At 51.8% G+C, this 19240-nt stretch overlaps 1 protein-coding gene across 1 annotated transcript in view; it reads left to right on the top strand.

Annotated features, from left to right (window-relative positions):
- The window catches only part of pwp2h (PWP2 small subunit processome component), a 34747-nt gene that overhangs the window by 3211 nt on the left and 12296 nt on the right, over positions 1–19240 (top strand). The window contains exons 5-13 of the mRNA XM_070873104.1: positions 364–507; positions 1748–1883; positions 2488–2696; positions 4397–4540; positions 4784–4854; positions 6919–7055; positions 7949–8097; positions 15127–15274; positions 15913–16063. Of these exons, the coding sequence (XP_070729205.1) occupies positions 364–507; positions 1748–1883; positions 2488–2696; positions 4397–4540; positions 4784–4854; positions 6919–7055; positions 7949–8097; positions 15127–15274; positions 15913–16063 (1289 nt within the window). The remainder of the gene's footprint in view (positions 1–363; positions 508–1747; positions 1884–2487; positions 2697–4396; positions 4541–4783; positions 4855–6918; positions 7056–7948; positions 8098–15126; positions 15275–15912; positions 16064–19240) is intronic.

The following is a 19240-nucleotide window of genomic DNA, read 5'->3' as shown; positions in this document are numbered from 1 at the left end:
AGGACCACTCTGCTCCAGACCTCATTATAGTCTTGCTCCAAACATGGACAAAAGAGCTGGATTCCAGAGGTGAGGCGAGAGTGACTGCCCTCGACATCAAGGCAGCATTTGACCATGTGTGGCACCAAGGAGCCTGAGTAAAACTGGTCAATGGGAATCGGGGGGGGAAACTCTCCACTGGCTGGGGTCATACCTAGCACAAAGGAAGATGGTTGTTGCAATTGGGGATGGGCAATAAATGCTGGCCTTGCCCCCAACTCCCAGATCCCGAGAATGAACATCATCTTCCCCGGTCTCTTGCGCCTATTAACCTTGCACTGCCCAAGTTGGTGCCTGTGGTCTGATTGCTTGTTGTTTTAACAGGAGGTTTGTCGTCACTAAGGACAATGTGGTCTTGATGTACCACGCTCCCGGCAAGACCCGGGAATTTAATCCCTTCGTTCTCGACAAAAGCTATTTCGGACCCTACGATGAGACGACCTGTATCGACTGGACCGATGATTCAAAGTAAGAACCATCTCCCTTTAGTAATACGCCCTCGGGACCCAAAGCGCTGCACAGTGTAGTCACTGTTGTAATGTGGGAAACACGGCAGCCCATTAGCGCACAGCAAGCTCCGACAAACAGCAATGTGATGATGACCAGATCACTTGTTTTTTAATGATGGTCGAGGGATAAATATTGGCCCCAGGGACACCGGGGAGAACTCCACTGCTCTTCTTCGGAATAGTGCTGTGGGATCTTTTATGTCCATCTCAGGATGCAGTCTCGGTTTAACAACCCATCAGAAAGTCGGCACCTCCGACAGTGCGGCGCTCCCTCAGTACTGCCCCCTCGACAGTGCGGTGCTCCCTCGGTACTGCCCCTCTGACAGTGCGGTGCTCCCTCGGTACTGCCCCTCCAACAGTGCGGTGCTCCCTCGGTACTGCCCCTCCGACAGTGCGGTGCTCCCTCGGTACTGCCCCTCCGACAGTGCGCAGCTCCTTCAGTACTGCCCCCTCGACAGTGCGGCGCTCCCTCAGTACTGCCCCCTCGACAGTGCAGTGCTCCCTCAGTACTGCCCCTCCGACAGTGCAGTGCAGCATTCCCTCAGTACTGCCCCTCCGACAGTGCGGCGCTCCCTCAGTACTGCCCCTCCGACAGTGCGGTGCTCCCTCGGTACTGCCCCTCCGACAGTGCGGTGCTCCCTCGGTGGTGCTCCCTCGGTACTGCCCCTCCAACAGTGCGGTGCTCCCTCGGTACTGCCCCTCCGACAGTGCGGTGCTCCCTCGGTACTGCCCCTCCGACAGTGCGCAGCTCCTTCAGTACTGCCCCCTCGACAGTGCAGTGCTCCCTCAGTACTGCCCCTCCAACAGTGCAGTGCGGCGCTCCCTCAGTACTGCCCCTCCGACAGTGCGGCGCTCCCTCGGTACTGCCCCTCCGACAGTGCGGCGCTCCCTCGGTACTGCCCCTCCGACAGTGCGGCGCTCCCTCGGTACTGCCCCTCCGACAGTGCGGCGCTCCCTCGGTACTGCCCCTCTGACAGTGCGCCGCTCCTTCAGTGCTGCTCTGGGAGGGTCAGCCTCGATTTTTGAGCTCAAGTCCCTGGAGTGGGGCTTGAACGCATGGCCTTCTGACTGAGAGAGGAGTGCTCTCGCTAAAGGAGTCAGTGTTGTGTTACAGGGAAGTGTTTGGTCTGTTATTTTCTCAGTGATGCTGTTTCACTGACACAGTGGTGTGTGTTGTGACTGTGTGTTGTGTGTCTCAGGTGTTTTGCGGTGGGCAGCAAGGATAGCAGTACCTGGGTGTTCGGAGCCGAGCGCTGGGCCAACCTGATCTACTACAACCTGGGGGGGCACAAAGACTCCATCGTCGCCTGCTTCTTTGAAGAGAAGAGTCTGGACGTAAGTAGCTGTGAATCCCCCTGTGCCCCCCCTGCCCCCCAAACATAGTCCCCCCCCCCCCCCCCTCCCCACACGCTCCCCTCCCCCAAACTCCGCACCACGCTCCTTCCCCCCGCCCCCTCAACACAACACTGCCACCTGCCCCCCCAACACTGCCCCCACCCACGCTCCCCCCCCCAACACTGCCCCCACCCACGCTCCCCCCCCCAACACTGCCCCCACCCACGCTCTTCTCCCCTTCCCCCTAAACACCGCCGCCAGCACCCCCAACGCCGCACCCCCCCCACACACTCCTCTCTCCCCGCCCCCCCCCCCACACACACACCCATGCCCCTACCCACAACATCGCTCCCGCCACCTCCACTGTGCTCACCCCCCCCCCCCCCCCCCCCCCCCACCTGTGCTCTCCCGCACACTACGGACCCTCTGCCGCTCTCGTTCCGCCCTCCCCCAACCAGGGAAGCCACAGTTGCCTGAGTGGCCGGCGTAGGGGAGAAGGAACTTGTTGGGCTCGAACTTTGCTGTTGCTGACCGTGCAGCGGACGATATGTGGGGGAGTTTGCGCTGGGGTCCATGGTTCCAAATGTGATGTTTGTTACTGCAGATCTACACGCTGAGTCAGGATGCGACTCTGTGTGTGTGGCAGTGCGATACGGAACCCGAGGATCTCCAGCCCAGGCTCCCGAAGCACAAGCCCAACACGGACACGGATCAAAGTCAAGAATTCGGGGGTCAGACTGCCGACGTGATTCGTGGGAAAACTGAATCTGAGCAGCAGAGGGTCGGGAGAGTGAAATATTCACGTGTTGGAAAGTAAGGAATGATGCACACCGTGAGTCGAGCCTCTCTCTCTCTCCCTTGCTGTCTCTCTCTCTCCTGTCCCTCCCTCTCTGTCTGTCTCTCCCCCCCCCCCCCCACTGTCTCTTCCCCCCCCCCCCCCCCCACTGTCTCTTCCCCCCCCCCCCACTGTCTCTTCCCCCCCCCCCCCCCCCACTGTCTCTTCCCCCCCCCCCACTGTCTCTTCCCCCCCCCCCCACTGTCTCTTCCCCCCCCCCCCACTGTCTCTTCCCCCCCCCCCACTGTCTCTTCCCCCCCCCCCCCACTGTCTCTTCCCCCCCCCCCCCACTGTCTCTTCCCCCCCCCCCCCACTGTCTCTTCCCCCCCCCCCCCACTGTCTCTTCCCCCCCCCCCCACTGTCTCTTCCCCCCCCCCACTGTCTCTTCCCCCCCCCCCTGTCTCTTCCCCCCCCCCACTGTCTCTTCCCCCCCCCCCCCACTGTCTCTTCCCCCCCCCCCCACTGTCTCTTCCCCCCCCCCCCACTGTCTCTTCCCCCCCCCCCCACTGTCTCTTCCCCCCCCCCACTGTCTCTTCCCCCCCCCCACTGTCTCTTCCCCCCCCCCCCACTGTCTCATCCCCCCCCCCCCCCACTGTCTCTTCCCCCCCCCCCCCACTGTCTCTTCCCCCCCCCCCCACTGTCTCTTCCCCCCCCCCCCACTGTCTCTTCCCCCCCCCCCCACTGTCTCTTCCCCCCCCCCCACTGTCTCTTCCCCCCCCCCACTGTCTCTTCCCCCCCCCCCACTGTCTCTTCCCCCCCCCCACTGTCTCTTCCCCCCCCCCACTGTCTCTTCCCCCCCCCCACTGTCTCTTCCCCCCCCCCCACTGTCTCTTCCCCCCCCCCACTGTCTCTTCCCCCCCCCCCACTGTCTCTTCCCCCCCCCCCACTGTCTCTTCCCCCCCCCCACTGTCTCTTCCCCCCCCCCACTGTCTCTTCCCCCCCCCCACTGTCTCTTCCCCCCCCCCACTGTCTCTTCCCCCCCCCCCACTGTCTCTTCCCCCCCCCCCACTGTCTCTTCCCCCCCCCCACTGTCTCTTCCCCCCCCCCCACTGTCTCTTCCCCCCCCCCCCACTGTCTCTTCCCCCCCCCCCCCCAACTGTCTCTTCCCCCCCCCCCAACTGTCTCTTCCCCCCCCCCAACTGTCTCTTCCCCCCCCCCCCCAACTGTCTCTTCCCCCCCCCCCCCCAACTGTCTCTTCCCCCCCCCCCCCACTGTCTCTTCTCCCCCCCCCCCACTGTCTCTTCTTCCCCCCCCCCACTGTCTCTTCTTCCCCCCCCCCACTGTCTCTTCCCCCCCCCCCCACTGTCTCTCCCTCCCCCCCCCCACTGTCTCTTCCCCCCCCCACCCCCACTGACTCTCCCCCCCACCCCCACTGTCTCTTTCCCTCCCCCCACCCCCACTGTCTCTTTCCTCCCCCCGCCCCCCCCGACTGTGTCTCTTCCCCCCCCCGACTGTCTCTTTCCCCCGCCCCCCCTCTCTCTCTGTCTCTCACACTCTTTTTCTCTCTCTGTCTCTGTCTGTCTCTCTTTTCTCTCTCACTCTTTCGCTCGCTCTCTCCCTCTGTCCCTCTCTCCCTTGCTCTCGCTCCCTCGCTCCCTCCCCCTGCCGTCAGTCTCGCTGACTCCTGTCTCTCTCTCTCTGATTTATGCCTCAGTATTCTCCAATCCTTTTTTTGAAGGCATTTCTTCAATAAAGAGAAGGAGTTCAATGATCTGACCGCTGCGGCCTACCACAAGAAATCCCACCTCCTGGTCACCGGCTTTGCTTCGGGGGTATTTCACCTGCACGAGCTGCCAGAATTCAGCCTCATCCACTCCCTCAGGTAAGGCCGATGGTGGGGAGGACGGGTGATGTGTGGAGGGGTTGAGATCACGACAGGGGTGGGGAGGCATTAATTACCCCAGTGGGTGTGCCTGTGGGCAGGTTGAAATGGCCTGCAGGGGGTGGGTGTAGCAATTCCCCCACCCTGGGGCCGGGGGAGATCCTGGTACTGAGGGTCAGCGAGGGATTGTACCTCCAGCGTCCGGCAGTGTGCCTGCTCCTCACTCCCCATTGTCTTCTCTAGTATTTCAGACCAGCGGATCGAGTCCATTTCCATTAATAACTCCGGGGACTGGATCGCATTTGGGTGTGCAGGTGAGAGTGTTGCTTACATTCTGTCCACGCTACTGAGGTCAGTAATCACATCGAGGTGAATAAGATGATTCAAGAATTAGATAGGGAGAAACTATAGAGGGTTGGGGCGTCCAGAACAAGGGGGCGTAAGCTTAAAATTGGAGCCAGACCGTTCAGGGCTGAAGCCAGGAAGCACTTCTTCACACACAGAGCAGTGGGAATCTAAACTGAGATTGATCGATTTTTGTGAGGCAAAATTTGACACCAAGCCCCATAAAGAGATATTAGGACAGGTGAGCAAAGGCTTGGTCAGAGAGGTAGGTCTTAAGGAGGAATTTCTTCTCTGAGGGTTGTAAATCTGTGGAATTCTCTGTCCCAGAGAGCTGTGGAGGCTGGGTCATTGAATATATTTAAGGTGGAGATCGACAGATTTTTGAGCGATAAGGGAGTCGAGGGTTATGGGGAGCAGGCAGGGAAGTGGAGTTGAAGCCAAGATCAGATCAGCCATGATCTTATTGAATGGCGGAGCAGGCTCGAGGGGCCAGGTGGCCGACTCCTCCTATTTCTTATGTTCTTAAGGAGCGTCTTAAAGGAGGAAAGAGAGGTGGAGAGTTTAGGCAGGGATTCCAGAATTTAGGGCTTTACAGCTGAAGGTACGGCCGCCAATGGTGGATGAGAATAGGATTACATGGGCTATACGGCACAGAAACAGGCCATTCGGCCCAACCAGTCCATGCTCCACTTGAACCTCCTCCCGTCTTTCCTCATCTAACTCTGTCAGCATAACCCTCTATTCCCTTCTCCCTCATATGCTTGTCTAGCCTCCCCTTAAATGCATCGATACTATTCGCTTCAACCACTCCCTGTGGCAGCGAGTTCCACATTCTCACCGCTCTCTGGGTAAAGAAGTTTCTTCTGAATTCCCCATTGGATTTCTGGGTGACTATCTTGTATTGATGTCCTCTAGTTATGCTCTTCCCCACAAGTGGAAACATTCTCTGTATCCACTCCATCAAGACCTTTCATAATTTTAAAGATCTCTATTAGGTCACCCCTCAGCCTTTTTTTTCAAGAGAAAAGAGATCCAGTCTGTCCATCCTTTCCTGATATGTATAGGGGTCGAGCGATGTTACGGAGGTGGAATTAGGTGGTTCTAGTGATGGTGCAGATATGTGGTCAGAAGCTCAATTCAGAGTCAATTATAACACCGAGGTTGCGAACAGTCTGGTTCAGCCTCAGACAGAAGGATGGAGTTGGTGGCTAGGGACCAGAGTTTGTAACAGGGACCGAAAATAATGGCTTCGGTCTTCCTAAATAGTTAATTGAAAGAAATTTCTGCTCGTCCAGTACTGGAGGTCAACTATAAGCAGTGAGGCAAATTGGACTGTGGCGGGGGCGAGAGAAGTGGTGGTGAGGTAGAGCTGGGTGTCTCAACGTACATGTGGAAACTTGACGGTGTTTTCGGATGATGTCACCAAGGGGCAGCATGTAATTGAGAAATAGGAGGGGCCAAGGATAGATCCTTGGGGGACACCAGAGGTAACGATGCGGGGGTGGGAAGAGTAGGTGTTGGTGATTCTCTGGCTACGATTAGAGAGATAAGAATGGAACCAGGCGAGTGCAGTCCCACCCAGCTGGACGGTGGTGGAGAGGCGTTGGAGGAGGATGGAGTGGCCAACTGTGTCAAAGGCTGCAGACAGGTCGAGAAGGACGAGGAGGGAGAGTTTGCCTTTGTCACAGTCACAAAGGATGTCATTTGTGACTTTGATGAGAGCCGTTTCGGTACTGTGGCAGGGGCGGAAACCTGATTGGAGGGATTCAAACATGGAGTTGCGGGAATGGCGGGCGCGGATTTGGGAGGCGATAACACATGTAAGGAGTTTGGAGAAGGAAGGGATTGAGGAGCATAGTGAGAAGGTGGAGTTCAGGGATATGATGGAGGGTGGCTGGCTGACTGGGGCTGAGTACATGGTGAGAAGGTGGTGATTGAGCGGGAATGATTTCTTGGGCTGGTGGTTTGTGCCTGTTGGTTGCAGCGTCGGCCCGAGGGTGTATTAGGGCTGTGACATTTGCTGTGTGTTTCAGGTCTGGGCCAGCTTTTGGTGTGGGAGTGGCAGAGTGAGTCGTACGTGCTCAAACAGCAAGGGCACTTCAACAACATGGTGACACTGTCCTACTCCCCAGATGCTCAATACATCGTCACAGGGGGAGACGACGGGAAGGTGAGTCCCTGACACTCATCTCGCCTTTGCTAGTTTCCCAAGGGAGGGAAAGGGATAAGGAGTTATGGGGAACGGGCAGGGAAGTGGAGCTGAGCCCATGATCAGATCAGCCATGATTGCATAAAATGGCGGAGCAGGCTCGAGGGGCCATTTGGCCTACTCCTGCTCCTATTTCTTATGTTCTTGTGTCACTCCATTCAAATACAAGCATCAATGTGGCATTGGTTCCAATGGAGTTTCGCTTGCAGCTTCTCACTGAGTTTACAAACAGTTCATTAAATCCTCTCGGTCCCTGGCATTTTGTGGAAAGTGTTTCTCAGCCTATTTATCAGAGAGTGCGTCAGAAGCAATCGGGACTGGTGAAGCCAGGACCGGGACTTCGGGCAGCAGTCACGGCTGCTTGGTACTCTCTCTCGGCCATAAGTTTATTCATTGTGTATTGCTTTGTTATTGCTGCTCTTCACTTAATCTGTCTATAATGTCAGTTAGTGCCAATGTCACACATGGCGGTAGGTGGGGTTGGGGGATATGGGGAGAAGGTGGGGTTGGGGGATATGGGGAGGTGGTGGGGTTGGGGGATATAGGGAGAAGGTGGGGTTGGGGGATATGGGGAGAAGGTGGGTGGGGTTGGGGATATGGGGAGAAGGTGGTTGGGGATATGGGGAGGTGGGGGATACGGGGAGAAGGTGGGTAGGTGGGGTTGGGGGATATGGGGAGAAGGTGGGTAGATGGGGTTGGGGGATATGGGGAGAACGTGGGTGGGGTTGAAAAGCTATTTGTTAGCCTCATGGACTGTGGCTGTCTCCTGTCCAGAGGCCGGTCCCCTGAGTCCGAGTGCTGTAAGACAGGGCTGGTACCGTGTGACTGATCCATGCTCTCTGCCCTTTCATTAGGTGAAGGTTTGGAACACGAGCAGCGGTTTCTGCATCGTGACGTTTATTGAACACACCAGCAGTGTTACCGCGGTTACCTTCAACTCCACTGGTTTTGTCGTGGTCAGTGCTTCCCTGGACGGCACGGTGCGGGCGTTTGACCTTCACAGGTGAGTGGATTTGGCTCTGCCTCAACTCCCTTCTGTTTGTGTGTCTCATCCATGTGGTTCATGTAGTCAGTTCCAATTGCAACTCCTCAGATAATAGAGCAGTCCATGCCCACATGCAGCAAGACCTGGACAACATTCAGGCTTGGGCTGATAAGTGGCAAGTAACATTCACGCCACACACCTGCCAGGCAATGACCATCTCCAACAAGAGAGTCTAACCACCGCCCCTTGACATTCAACGGCATTAGCATCAACATCCTGGGGGGGGTCACCATTGACCAGAAACTTAACTGGAGCAGCCACATAAATACTGTGGCAACAAGAGTAGGTCAGAGGCTGGGTATTCTGCGGCTAGTGTCTCACCTCCTGACTTCCCAAAGCCTTTCCACCGTCTACAAGGCACAAGTCAGGAGTGTGATGGAATACTCTCCACTTGCCTGGATGAGTGCAGCTCCAACAACACTCAAGAAGCTCGACACCATCCAGGACAAAGCAGCCCACTTGATTGGCACCCCACCCACCACCTTAAACATTCACTCCCTCCACCACCGGCGCACCGTGGCTGCAGTGTGTACCAATTACAAGATGCACTGCACCACCACCTCCACGTTCCCCTCAAGTCACACATCACCCTGACTTGGAAATATATCGCCGTTCCTTCATCGTCACTGGATCAATATTCTGGCACTCCCTCCGTAACGTCACAAGGCGGCTCACCACCACCTTCCCAAGGGCAATTGGGGATGGGCAATAAATGCCGGCCTTACTGGCGGTGCCCACATCCCATGAGGGATAAAAAAAAAATTTCAGTAATTGTGTTTCACAACTTGCCATGGAGCGGTTTGAACTCTGGGTTGCCTGTTCAGTACAACAATCACTAAAGTACCGTACTTACAATAGTGTTGGTGTTTTTGGAGGGGGGGGGGGGGGGTTGCGGGTGCATTGGGTGGGTTTGTGTTTTGGGGTCCCGGTGTATTGGGTGGGTGTATGGGGGTCCCGGTGTATTGGGGGTCCCGGTGTATTGGGTGGGTGTATAGGGGGTCCCAGTGTATTGGGTGGGTCTATGGGGGTACCGGTGTATTGGGTGGCTGTATTGGGGGTCCCGGTGTATTGGGTGGGCCTATGGGGGTCCCGGTGTATTGGGTGGGTCTATGGAGGTCTCGGTGTATTGTGTATCGGGTGGGTGTGTGTTTTGGAAGTGGGTGGTTGCAGAGTTTCTGGGGTTCTTGGTGTTCGGGGTGAATCCTGTTTACATAGAAACATAGAAAATAGGAGCAGTAGTAGGCCATTGGGTCCTTCGAGTCTGCACCGCCATTCAATATGATCATGGCTAATCCTCTATCTCAACACCATATTCCTGCTTTTTCCCCATACCCCTTGTTGCATTTTGTTTCTATGAATCTATCTATCTCCCTCTTAAATATATTCATTGACTTGGCCTCCACAGCCTTCTGTGGTAGAGAATTTCACAGGTTCACCACCCTCTGAACATTTCTCCTCCTCTCGGTCCTAAATTTCCTACCCCGTATCCTGAGACTGTGACCCCTTGTTCTTGACTTCCCAGCCAGGGGAAACATCCTCCCCGCATCCAGTCTATCCAACCCAGCCAGAATTTTATACATTTCAATGAGATCCCCTCTCATTCTTCTAAACTCTAGTGAATACAGGCCGAGTCGACCCAATCTCTCCTGCCATCCCAGGAATCGGTCTGGTGAACCTTCGCTGCACTCCCTCAATAGCAAGTATATCCTTTCTTAGGTAAGGTGACCAAAACTGCACACAATACTCCAGGTGCGGTCTCACCAAGGTCCTGTTTAACTGTAGTAAGACATCCTTGCTCCTGTACCCAAATCCTCTTGCAATGAAGGCCAACATACCATTTGCCTTCCTAACTGCTTGCTGCACCTGCATGTTTGCTTTTAATGATGGTACATCAGTCATTGAAGGTTGTGCGAGGCCCCTTGGGGAAGAGTGACCATAATATGGTGGAATTCTGCATTGGGATGGAGAATGAAACAGTTAATTCAGAGACCATGGTCCAGAACTTAAAGAATGCTAACTTTGAAGGTATGAGGCGTGAATTGGCTGGGATGGATTGGCGAATGATACTTAAGGGGTTGACTGTAGATGGGCAATGGCAGACATTTAGAGACCGCATGGATGAACTACAACAATTGTACATTCCTGTCTGGCATAGAAATAAAAGAGGGAAGGTGGCTCAACCGTGGCTATCAAGGGAAATCAGGGATAGTATTAAAGCCAAGGAAGTGGCATACAAATTGGCCAGAAGTAGCAGCGAACCTGGGGACTGGGAGAAATTTAGAACTCAGCACAGGAGGACAAAGGGTTTGATTAGGGCAGGGAAAATGGAGTATGAGAAGAAGCTTGCAGGGAACATTAAGACGGATTGCAAAAGTTTCTATAGATATGTAAAGAGAAAAAGGTTAGTAAAGACAAACGTAGGTCCCCTGCAGTCAGAATCAGGGGAAGTCATAACTGGGAACAAAGAAATGGCGGACCAATTGAACAAGTACTTTGGTTCGGTATTCACGAAGGAGGACACGAACAACCTTCCGGTTATAAAAGGGGTCGGGGGGTCTAGTAAGGAGGAGGAACTGAGGGAAATCCTTATTAGCCGGGAAATTGTGTTGGGGAAATTGATGGGATTGAAGGCCGATAAATCCCCAGGGCCTGATGGACTGCATCCCAGAGTACTTAAGGAGGTGGCCTTGGAAATAGTGGATGCGTTGACAGTCATTTTCCAACATTCCATTGACTCTGGATCAGTTCCTATGGAGTGGAGGGTAGCCAATGTAACCCCACTTTTTAAAAAAGGAGGGAGAGAGAAAACGGAATTATAGACCGGTCAGCCTGACATCGGTAGTGGGTAAAATGATGGAATCAATTATTAAGGATGTCATAGCAGTGCATTTGGAAAGAGGTGACATGATAGGTCCAAGTCAGCATGGATTTGTGAAAGGGAAATCATGCTTGACAAATCTTCTGGAATTTTTTGAGGATGTTTCCAGTAGAGTGGATAAGGGAGAACCAGTTGATGTGGTATATTTGGACTTTCAGAAGGCGTTCGACAAGGTCCCACACAAGAGATTGATGTGCAAAGTTAGAGCACATGGGATTGGGGGTAGTGTACTGACATGGATTGAGAACTGGTTGTCAGACAGGAAGCAAAGAGTAGGAGTAAATGGGTACTTTTCAGAATGGCAGGCAGTGACTAGTGGGGTACCGCAAGGTTCTGTGCTGGGGCCCCAGCTGTTTACACTGTACATTAATGATTTAGATGAGGGGATTAAATGTAGTATCTCCAAATTTGCGGATGACACTAAGTTGGGTGGCAGTGTGAGCTACGAGGAGGATGCTGTGAGGCTGCAGAGCGACTTGGATAGGTTAGGTGAGTGGGCAAATCCATGGCAGATGAAGTATAATGTGGATAAATGTGAGGTTATCCACTTTGGTGGTAAAAACAGAGAGACAGACTATTATCTGAATGGTGACAGATTAGGAAAAGGGGAGGTGCAAAGAGACCTGGGTGTCATGGTACATCAGTCATTGAAGGTTGGCATGCAGGTGCAGCAGGCGGTTAAAAAAGCAAATGGCATGTTGGCCTTCATAGCAAGAGGATTTGAGTACAGGGGCAGGGAGGTGTTGCTACAGTTGTACAGGGCATTGGTGAGGCCACACCTGGAGTATTGTGTACAGTTTTGGTCTCCTAACCTGAGGAAGGACATTCTTGCTATTGAGGGAGTGCAGCGAAGGTTCACCAGACTGATTCCCGGGATGGCGGGACTGACCTATCAAGAAAGACTGGATCAACTGGGCTTGTATTCACTGGAGTTCAGAAGAATGAGAGGGGACCTCATAGAAACATTTAAAATTCTGACGGGGTTAGACAGGTTAGATGCAGGAAGAATGTTCCCAATGTTGGGGAAGTCCAGAACCAGAGGTCACAGTCTAAGGATAAGGGGTAAGCCATTTAGGACCGAGATGCGGAGGAACTTCTTCACCCAGAGAGTGGTGAACCTGTGGAATTCTCTACCACAGAAAGTTGTTGAGGCCAATTCACTAAATATATTCAAAAAGGAGTTAGATGAGGTCCTTACTACTAGGGGAATCAAGGGGTATGGCGAGAAAGCAGGAATGGGGTACTGAAGTTGAATGTTCAGCCATGAACTCATTGAATGGTGGTGCAGGCTAGAAGGGCCGAATGGCCTACTCCTGCACCTATTTTCTATGTTTCTATGTACAAGGACACCCAGGTCCCTCTGTACATCGACACTTCCCAAGCCATCACCATTTAAATAATACTTCGTCCTTATGTTTTTCCTACCAAAGTGGATAACTTCACATTTATCCACATTATACTGCATCTGCCATGTGTTTGCCCCCTCACTCACTCAACCTATCTAAATCGCCTTGCAGCGTCTTTGCAACCTCCTCACCACTCACAATCCCACCTAGTTTTGTGTCATCAGCAAATTTGGAAATATTACATTTGGTTCCCTCATCCAAATTATTTTACATATATTGTGAATAGCTGGGGCCCAAGCACTGATCCCTGTGGTACCCCACTAGTCACTGCCCACCACCCCGAAAAAGACCCATTTATTACTTCTCTCTGTATCCTGTCAGTTAAACAATTTTCAATCCATGCCAATACATTACCCCCAATCATATGTGCTTTAATTTTGCACACTAACCTCTTACGTGGGACTTTATCAAAGGCCTTCTGAAAATCCAAATACACTACATCCACTGGTTTTCCCTTATCTATTCTATCAGTCACATCCTCAAAAAACTCCATTAGGTTTATCAAACATGATTTTCCTTTCATAAATCGATGTTGACTTTGTTTAATCCCGTTGACATTATCTAAGTGTGCCGTTATCACATCCTTTATAATAGACTCCAACATTTTCCCTACTACTGATGTTAGGCTAACCGGTCTGTAGTTCCCTGTTTTCTCTCTCCCTCCTTTTTAAAATAGTGGGGTTACATTTGCCACCCTCCAATCTGCAGGAACTGTTCCATAATCTAGAATTTTGGAAGATGACAACCAATGCATCTACTATTTCCATGGCTACCTGTTTTAGTACTCTGGGATGTAGATCATCAGGCCCTGGGGATTTATCGGCCTTCAGTCCCATTAGTTTCTCCAGCACTATTTTCTTACCAAATCATTTCCTTTAATTCCTATTGCTCACTCGACCCTCGATTCCCTCGCATTTCTGGGTCGTTATCTGTGTCCTCTTCCGTAAAGACAGAACCGAAGTATTTATTTAATTGTTCTGCCATTTCCTTGTTCCCCATTACAAATTCTTCTGTTTGTCTGTAAAGGACCTACATTTGTCTTCACTAATCGTTTTCTTTTTACATACTTGTAGAAACTTCTGCAGTCGGTTTTTATGTTTCTTGCAAGTTTACTCTCATGCTCTATTTCTACCCTCTTAATCAATCTCGTGGTCCTTTTTTGCTGAATTCTAAACTGCTCCCAATCCTCAGGCTTGCTACTTTTTCTGGCAACTTTGTACAACTCCTCTTTGAATCTCATACTATCCTTAATTTCTTTTGTTAGCCATGGTTGGGCCACTTTTCCTTTTGTGTTTTTGCACCAGAAAGGAATGTATAACTGTTGCAATTCATGCATTCATTCCTTAAATATTAGCCATTGCCTATCCACCGTCATGCCTTTTAATGAATCTTCCCAATCTATCATAGCCAATTCATTCCTCATACCTTCGGAGTTTCCTTTGTTTAGATTTAGGACCCTAGTTTCGGATTGGACTACTTCACTTTCCATCTTAATAAGAAATTCAGTCATGTTATGGTCTCTTCCCTGAAGGACCCCATACAACAAGACTGTTAATTAACCCCTTCTCATTACACAATACCCAATCTAGGATAGTCTGTTCCCTAGTAGGCTCCTCAACATACTGGTCTAAAAAAACATCTCGTACACACTCCAGGAATTCATCCTCCACAGTATTATTACTAATTTGGTTTGGCCAGTCTATATGTAGATTAAAGTTACTTACAATTACTGTAGTATCCTTGCTACATGTATCTCTTAATTTCCTGTTTGATGCCATCCCCTACATTACCGCTACTGTTTGGAGGCCTATAGACAACTCCCACCAATGTTTTCTGCCCCTTGGTGCTCCTTATCTCCACCCAGACTGATTCTACATCTTGATTTTCTGAGCCAATATCCTTTCTCACTATTGCTCTGATTTCATCCTTTACTAACAACGTCACACCACCCCCTTTTCCTGTTTGCCTGTCCTTCCTAAATATTAAATATCCTTGGATATTCAGTTCCCAACCCTGGTCACCCTGCAACCATGTCTCCGTAATTGCAACTATATCATATCCGTTTACATCAATTTGCGCTGTTAATTCATCTACCTTATTACAGATGCTTCGTGCATTCAGAAACAGTGCCTTTAGATTTGTCTTTTTAACATTATTAGACATCTTAACATTATTTTGTACTATAGCCCTATTTGTCATCACTATTTTTTCTTAGTGCACTCTTTTGTTTGTATGCTCTGTCCCTTCCTGACATAATCTGATTATCCTGACCGCAATCACCTTCCTGCATTGCTTCCTTTTCTCTTTAGCATTCTAGATTTCTCTACACTGGGACCCCCTCTGCTCCCCCCCCCCCGCTTTTTTTAGTTTAAAGCCCTGTCTACCTCCCTAGTTATTCGGTTCGCTAGAACTCTGGTCCCAGCATAGTTCAGGTGTAGTCCGTCCCCACGGAACAGCTCTCTCTTTCCCGAGTATTGGTGCCAGTGCCCCACGAATCGAAACCCACTTCTCCCACACCAACCTCTGACCCACGCATTCATCTCCCTGATTCGATTGACCCTATTCCAATTTGCTCGTGGCTCAGGTAATAATGCAGAGATTATAACCTTTGTGGTTCTGCTTTTCAATTTAGTCCCTAGCTGCTCAAACTCTTTCAGCAGAACCTCTATTAGTCTAACAAACTTTCTTCCTGTCTGGTCACAGGTATCGGAATTTCCGCACGTTCACGTCTCCACGACCCACTCAGTTCTTCTGCTTGGCTCTGGATTCGAGTGGGGAGATCGTATGCGCCGGATCACAGGATTCCTTCGAAGTATTCGTGTGGTCGATGCAAACCGGGCGCTTACTCGATGTAAGTATGGAATCGATCGGTGGCTGCCGTGTACTGGTGAACACCCATCTTCACGGTGCTGAACAGGGGGTGGGGGGGGGGGTGCTGGGCACGGGGGTAGGGGAGCGCTGAGCACGGGGGGAGGAGGGTGCTGGGCACGGGGAGGGCGGGCACGCAGGGGGTCGCTGGGCATGGTGGGAGGGCAGGCATGCTGGGCATGGGGAGGGAGGGGGCGCTGGGCACAGCGGGAGGGGGGTACGCTGGGCACGGGGAGGGGGATGCACTGGGGGAACGGGGGGTGCTGTGCATGGTGGGAGGGGGTCGCTGGGCACGGGGGGAGGAGGGTGCTGGGCACGCCGGGGGGCAGGGGGTCGCTGGGCGCGGTGGGAGCGCAGGCATGCTGGGCACGGGAGGATGGAGGGAGACGCTGGGCACGGGGAGGTGGGTGCGCTGGGCATGGGGGGGAGGGATGCGCAGGAGAGGGAGCGCTGGGCATGTAGGGAGGGGGGGAACCTGGCGGATGGGGGGGGGGGGGGGAGGGCGGGCGGGAGCTGAAGATCGGGTGTATTTGAGTGCTACAAGCTGGATGTTTACTTGGGACATGTTGCCCATGATGTGCAGCTCAGTAAACTCACTATGTTTAAACCATTGCTTTTCAGGTTCTGGCTGGACATGAGGGGCCAGTCAGCAGCCTGAGCTTTAGCCCATCACAGTCGCTCCTGGCCAGTGCATCATGGGATAAGACAGTGAAATTGTGGGATATGTTCGACAGCTGGAAAACCAAGGAAACCTTTGTCCTCAATTCCGACGGTGAGGGCGCACATTTCAACATTCCCATGGTTTAGTCATGGGCTGAGAGTCAGTGTACAAATATCACCCTGAGGGAGAGGGACTGAGAGACATCAGTCAGTGTACAGATATCTCTGAGAGAGAGGGACTGAGACACCAGTCAGTATACAGATATCTCCCTGAGGGAGAGGGACTGAGAGACACCAGTCAGTGTACAGATATCTCCCTGAGAGAGAGAGAGACTGAGAGACACCAGTCAGTGTGCAGATATCTCCCTGAGAGACACCAGTCAGTGTACAGATATCTCCCTGAGAGAGAGAGAGACTGAGAGACACCAGTCAGTGTGCAGATATCTCCCTGAGAGAGGGACTGAGGGACACCAGTCAGTGTACAGATATCTCCCTGAGGGTGAGGGACTGAGAGACACCAGTCAGTGTACAGATATCTCCCTGAGGGTGAGGGACTGAGAGACACCAGTCAGTGTACAGATATCTCTGAGTGGGCAGGAGGCAGAGACCTCTGGTTGGCAGATACACTTGGATGAAATATAACACACAGAAGACTGAAGTGCTGCATTTTAGGAGGGAGAATGAAGGGAAGAACTATAAACTGAAGCTACAATTTTAAAGTGGGTGCAGGGACAGAGAGACCTGGGGGTTCACTTACACATATCATTGAAGGTGGCAGGGCAAGTTGAGAAAGTTGTTTAAAAAGCACACATGGATCCTTGCTTGATTGAGTCATGCTTTTCCAAATGTCACGCTGGCTGATGGCTTGCATCCTAGGGTCTTAAGAGAAGTAGCGGCAGGAATAGTGGATGCACTGATTGTAATCTACCAAAATTCCCTGGATTCTGGGGAGGTCCCAGCAGATTGGAAAACTGCAAATGTAACACCCCTATTTAAAAAAGGAGGCAGACAAAAAGCAGGAAACTATAGACCAATTAGCCTAACATCTGTGGTTGGGAAAATGCTGGAGTCCATTATTAAAGAAGCAGTAGCAGGACATTTGGAAAAATATAATTCAGTCATGCAGAGTCAGCATGGATTTATGAAGGGGAAGTTATGTTTGACAAACTTGCTGGAGTTCTTTGAGGATGTAACGAACAGGGTGGATAAAGGGGAACCAGTGGATGTAGTGTATTTGGATTTCCAGAAGGCATTTGACAAGGTGTCACATAAAAGGTTACTGCACAAGATAAAAGTTCACGGGGTTGGGGGTAACATATTAGCATGGATAGAGGATTGGCTAACTAACAGAGAACAGAGAATCGGGATAAATGGTTCATTCTCGGTTTGGCAATCAGTAACCAGTGCGGTGGCGCAGGGATCAGTGCTGGGACCCCAACTATTTACAATCTATATTAACGACTTGGAAGAAAGGACCGAGTATAACGTAATCAAGTTTGCTGATGATACAAAGATGGGAGGAAAAGCAATGTGTGAGGACACAAAAAGCTTGCAAAAGGACATAGACAGGCTAAGTAAGTGGGCAAAAATTTGGCGGATGGAGTATAATGTCATCATCATCATAGGCAGTCCCTCGTGTCGAGGATGACTTGCTTCCACGCCAAAAAGGGATGAGTTCACAGGTGTTTCAATGAAGGACCTAATATTCCAGGTCCCGAACTACATCGTGAAGGGTGGAAGATGCCTGTGCTTGGATTTTTTTTAACGTGTGGTGCCCATTGCACACCCGCCACCCCACGTTCTTGAGGTCCAGTGGCAAGGGTTACCCAAGACTAACTAAAGACCAGCTCTGCTGCATAAACCGAGCGAGCACACATATCGCAGTGTGGGCTGGCCGTGCTGCTCCTGGGCTCTTCAGGGTCCCAGACTCCCGCCTCTCCTGGGCCCCGGTCACTTTCCTCTATGGACTCTTGCCGCTCCTTCGCCCCTCCTACTGTGCCTGCCTGCACTGCAGTCAGCGACCTGACTTCACAGTCGTCGCCCTCCTGCAGCAACACGTGCTGCTCCCTGCAGTGGTATGCCGCCGCACGCTGCTCCCTCTAATGGCCCCGGCCTGCTGATGGTCTTGCAGGCCGTGACTGCGCCGATTTCTGGGCCGGGCCAGTGCATGCTGCTCCCTCCAATGGCCCCGGCAGGCCGGGACTGTGTCGATTTCTGAGCCGGGCCAGTGCATGCTGCTCCCTCCAATGGCCCCGGCCTGCTGCTGGTCTTGCAGGCCGGGACTGTGCCGATTTCTGGGCCGGGCCACCGCACGCTGCTCCCTCCATTATAAAATAATGTAAAGTGTGAAGTCATGCACTTTGGCAGAAAAAAATCAAAGAGCAAGTTATTATTTAAATGGAGAAAAATTGCAAAGTGCCGCAGTACAGCAGGACCTGGCACTTGTGCATGAAACACAAAAGGTTAGTATGCAGGTACAGCAAGTGATCAGGAAGGCCAATGGAATGTTGGCCTTTATTGCAAAGGGGATGGAGTATAAAAGCAGAGAAGTCTTGCTACAGTTATACAGGGTATTGTTGAGGCCACACCTGGAATACTGCGTGCAGTTTTGGTTTCCATATTTACGAAAGGATATACTTTGGAGGCATTTCAGAGAAGGTTCACTCGGTTGATTCCAGGAATGAGGGGGTTGACTTATGAGGAAAGGTTGAGTAGGTTGGGCCTTGACTCATTGGAATTCAGAACAATGAGAGGCGATCTTATTGAAACGTATAAGATTATGAGGGGGCTTGACAAGGTGGATGCAGAGAAGATGTTTTCACTGATGGGGGAGACTAGAACTAGAGGACATAATCTTTGAATAAGGGGCCACCCATTTAAAACTGAGATGAAGAGGAATTTCTTCTCTGAGAAGGTTGTAAATCTGTGGAATTCGCTGCCTCAGAGAGCTGTGGAAGCCGGGACATTGAATAAATTTATAACAGAAATAGACAGTTTCTTGAACGATAAGGAGATAAGGAGTTATGGGGAGCGGGCAGGGAAGTGGAGCTGAGTCCATGATCAGATCAACCATGATCGTATTGAATGGCGGAGCAGGCTCAAGGGGCTGTATGGCCTACTCCTGTTCCTTATGTTCTTATTAAAATATTTGTTCAACAGATGAGAACCAGGCTAAATACAAAAAAGTTCAGAGAAGGTGAAAAATAAAATAAAGAGGGCAAAGACAGAGTAAAGAGAATCCAAAACATAGAAACATAGAAAATAGGTGCAGGAGTAGGCCATTCGGCCC

The sequence above is a fragment of the Pristiophorus japonicus genome, unplaced genomic scaffold (genome assembly GCF_044704955.1).
Source record: "Pristiophorus japonicus isolate sPriJap1 unplaced genomic scaffold, sPriJap1.hap1 HAP1_SCAFFOLD_417, whole genome shotgun sequence".
Taxonomy (NCBI): Eukaryota; Metazoa; Chordata; class Chondrichthyes; family Pristiophoridae; genus Pristiophorus; species Pristiophorus japonicus.
This window is presented reverse-complemented; position numbering and strand designations above follow the sequence as displayed.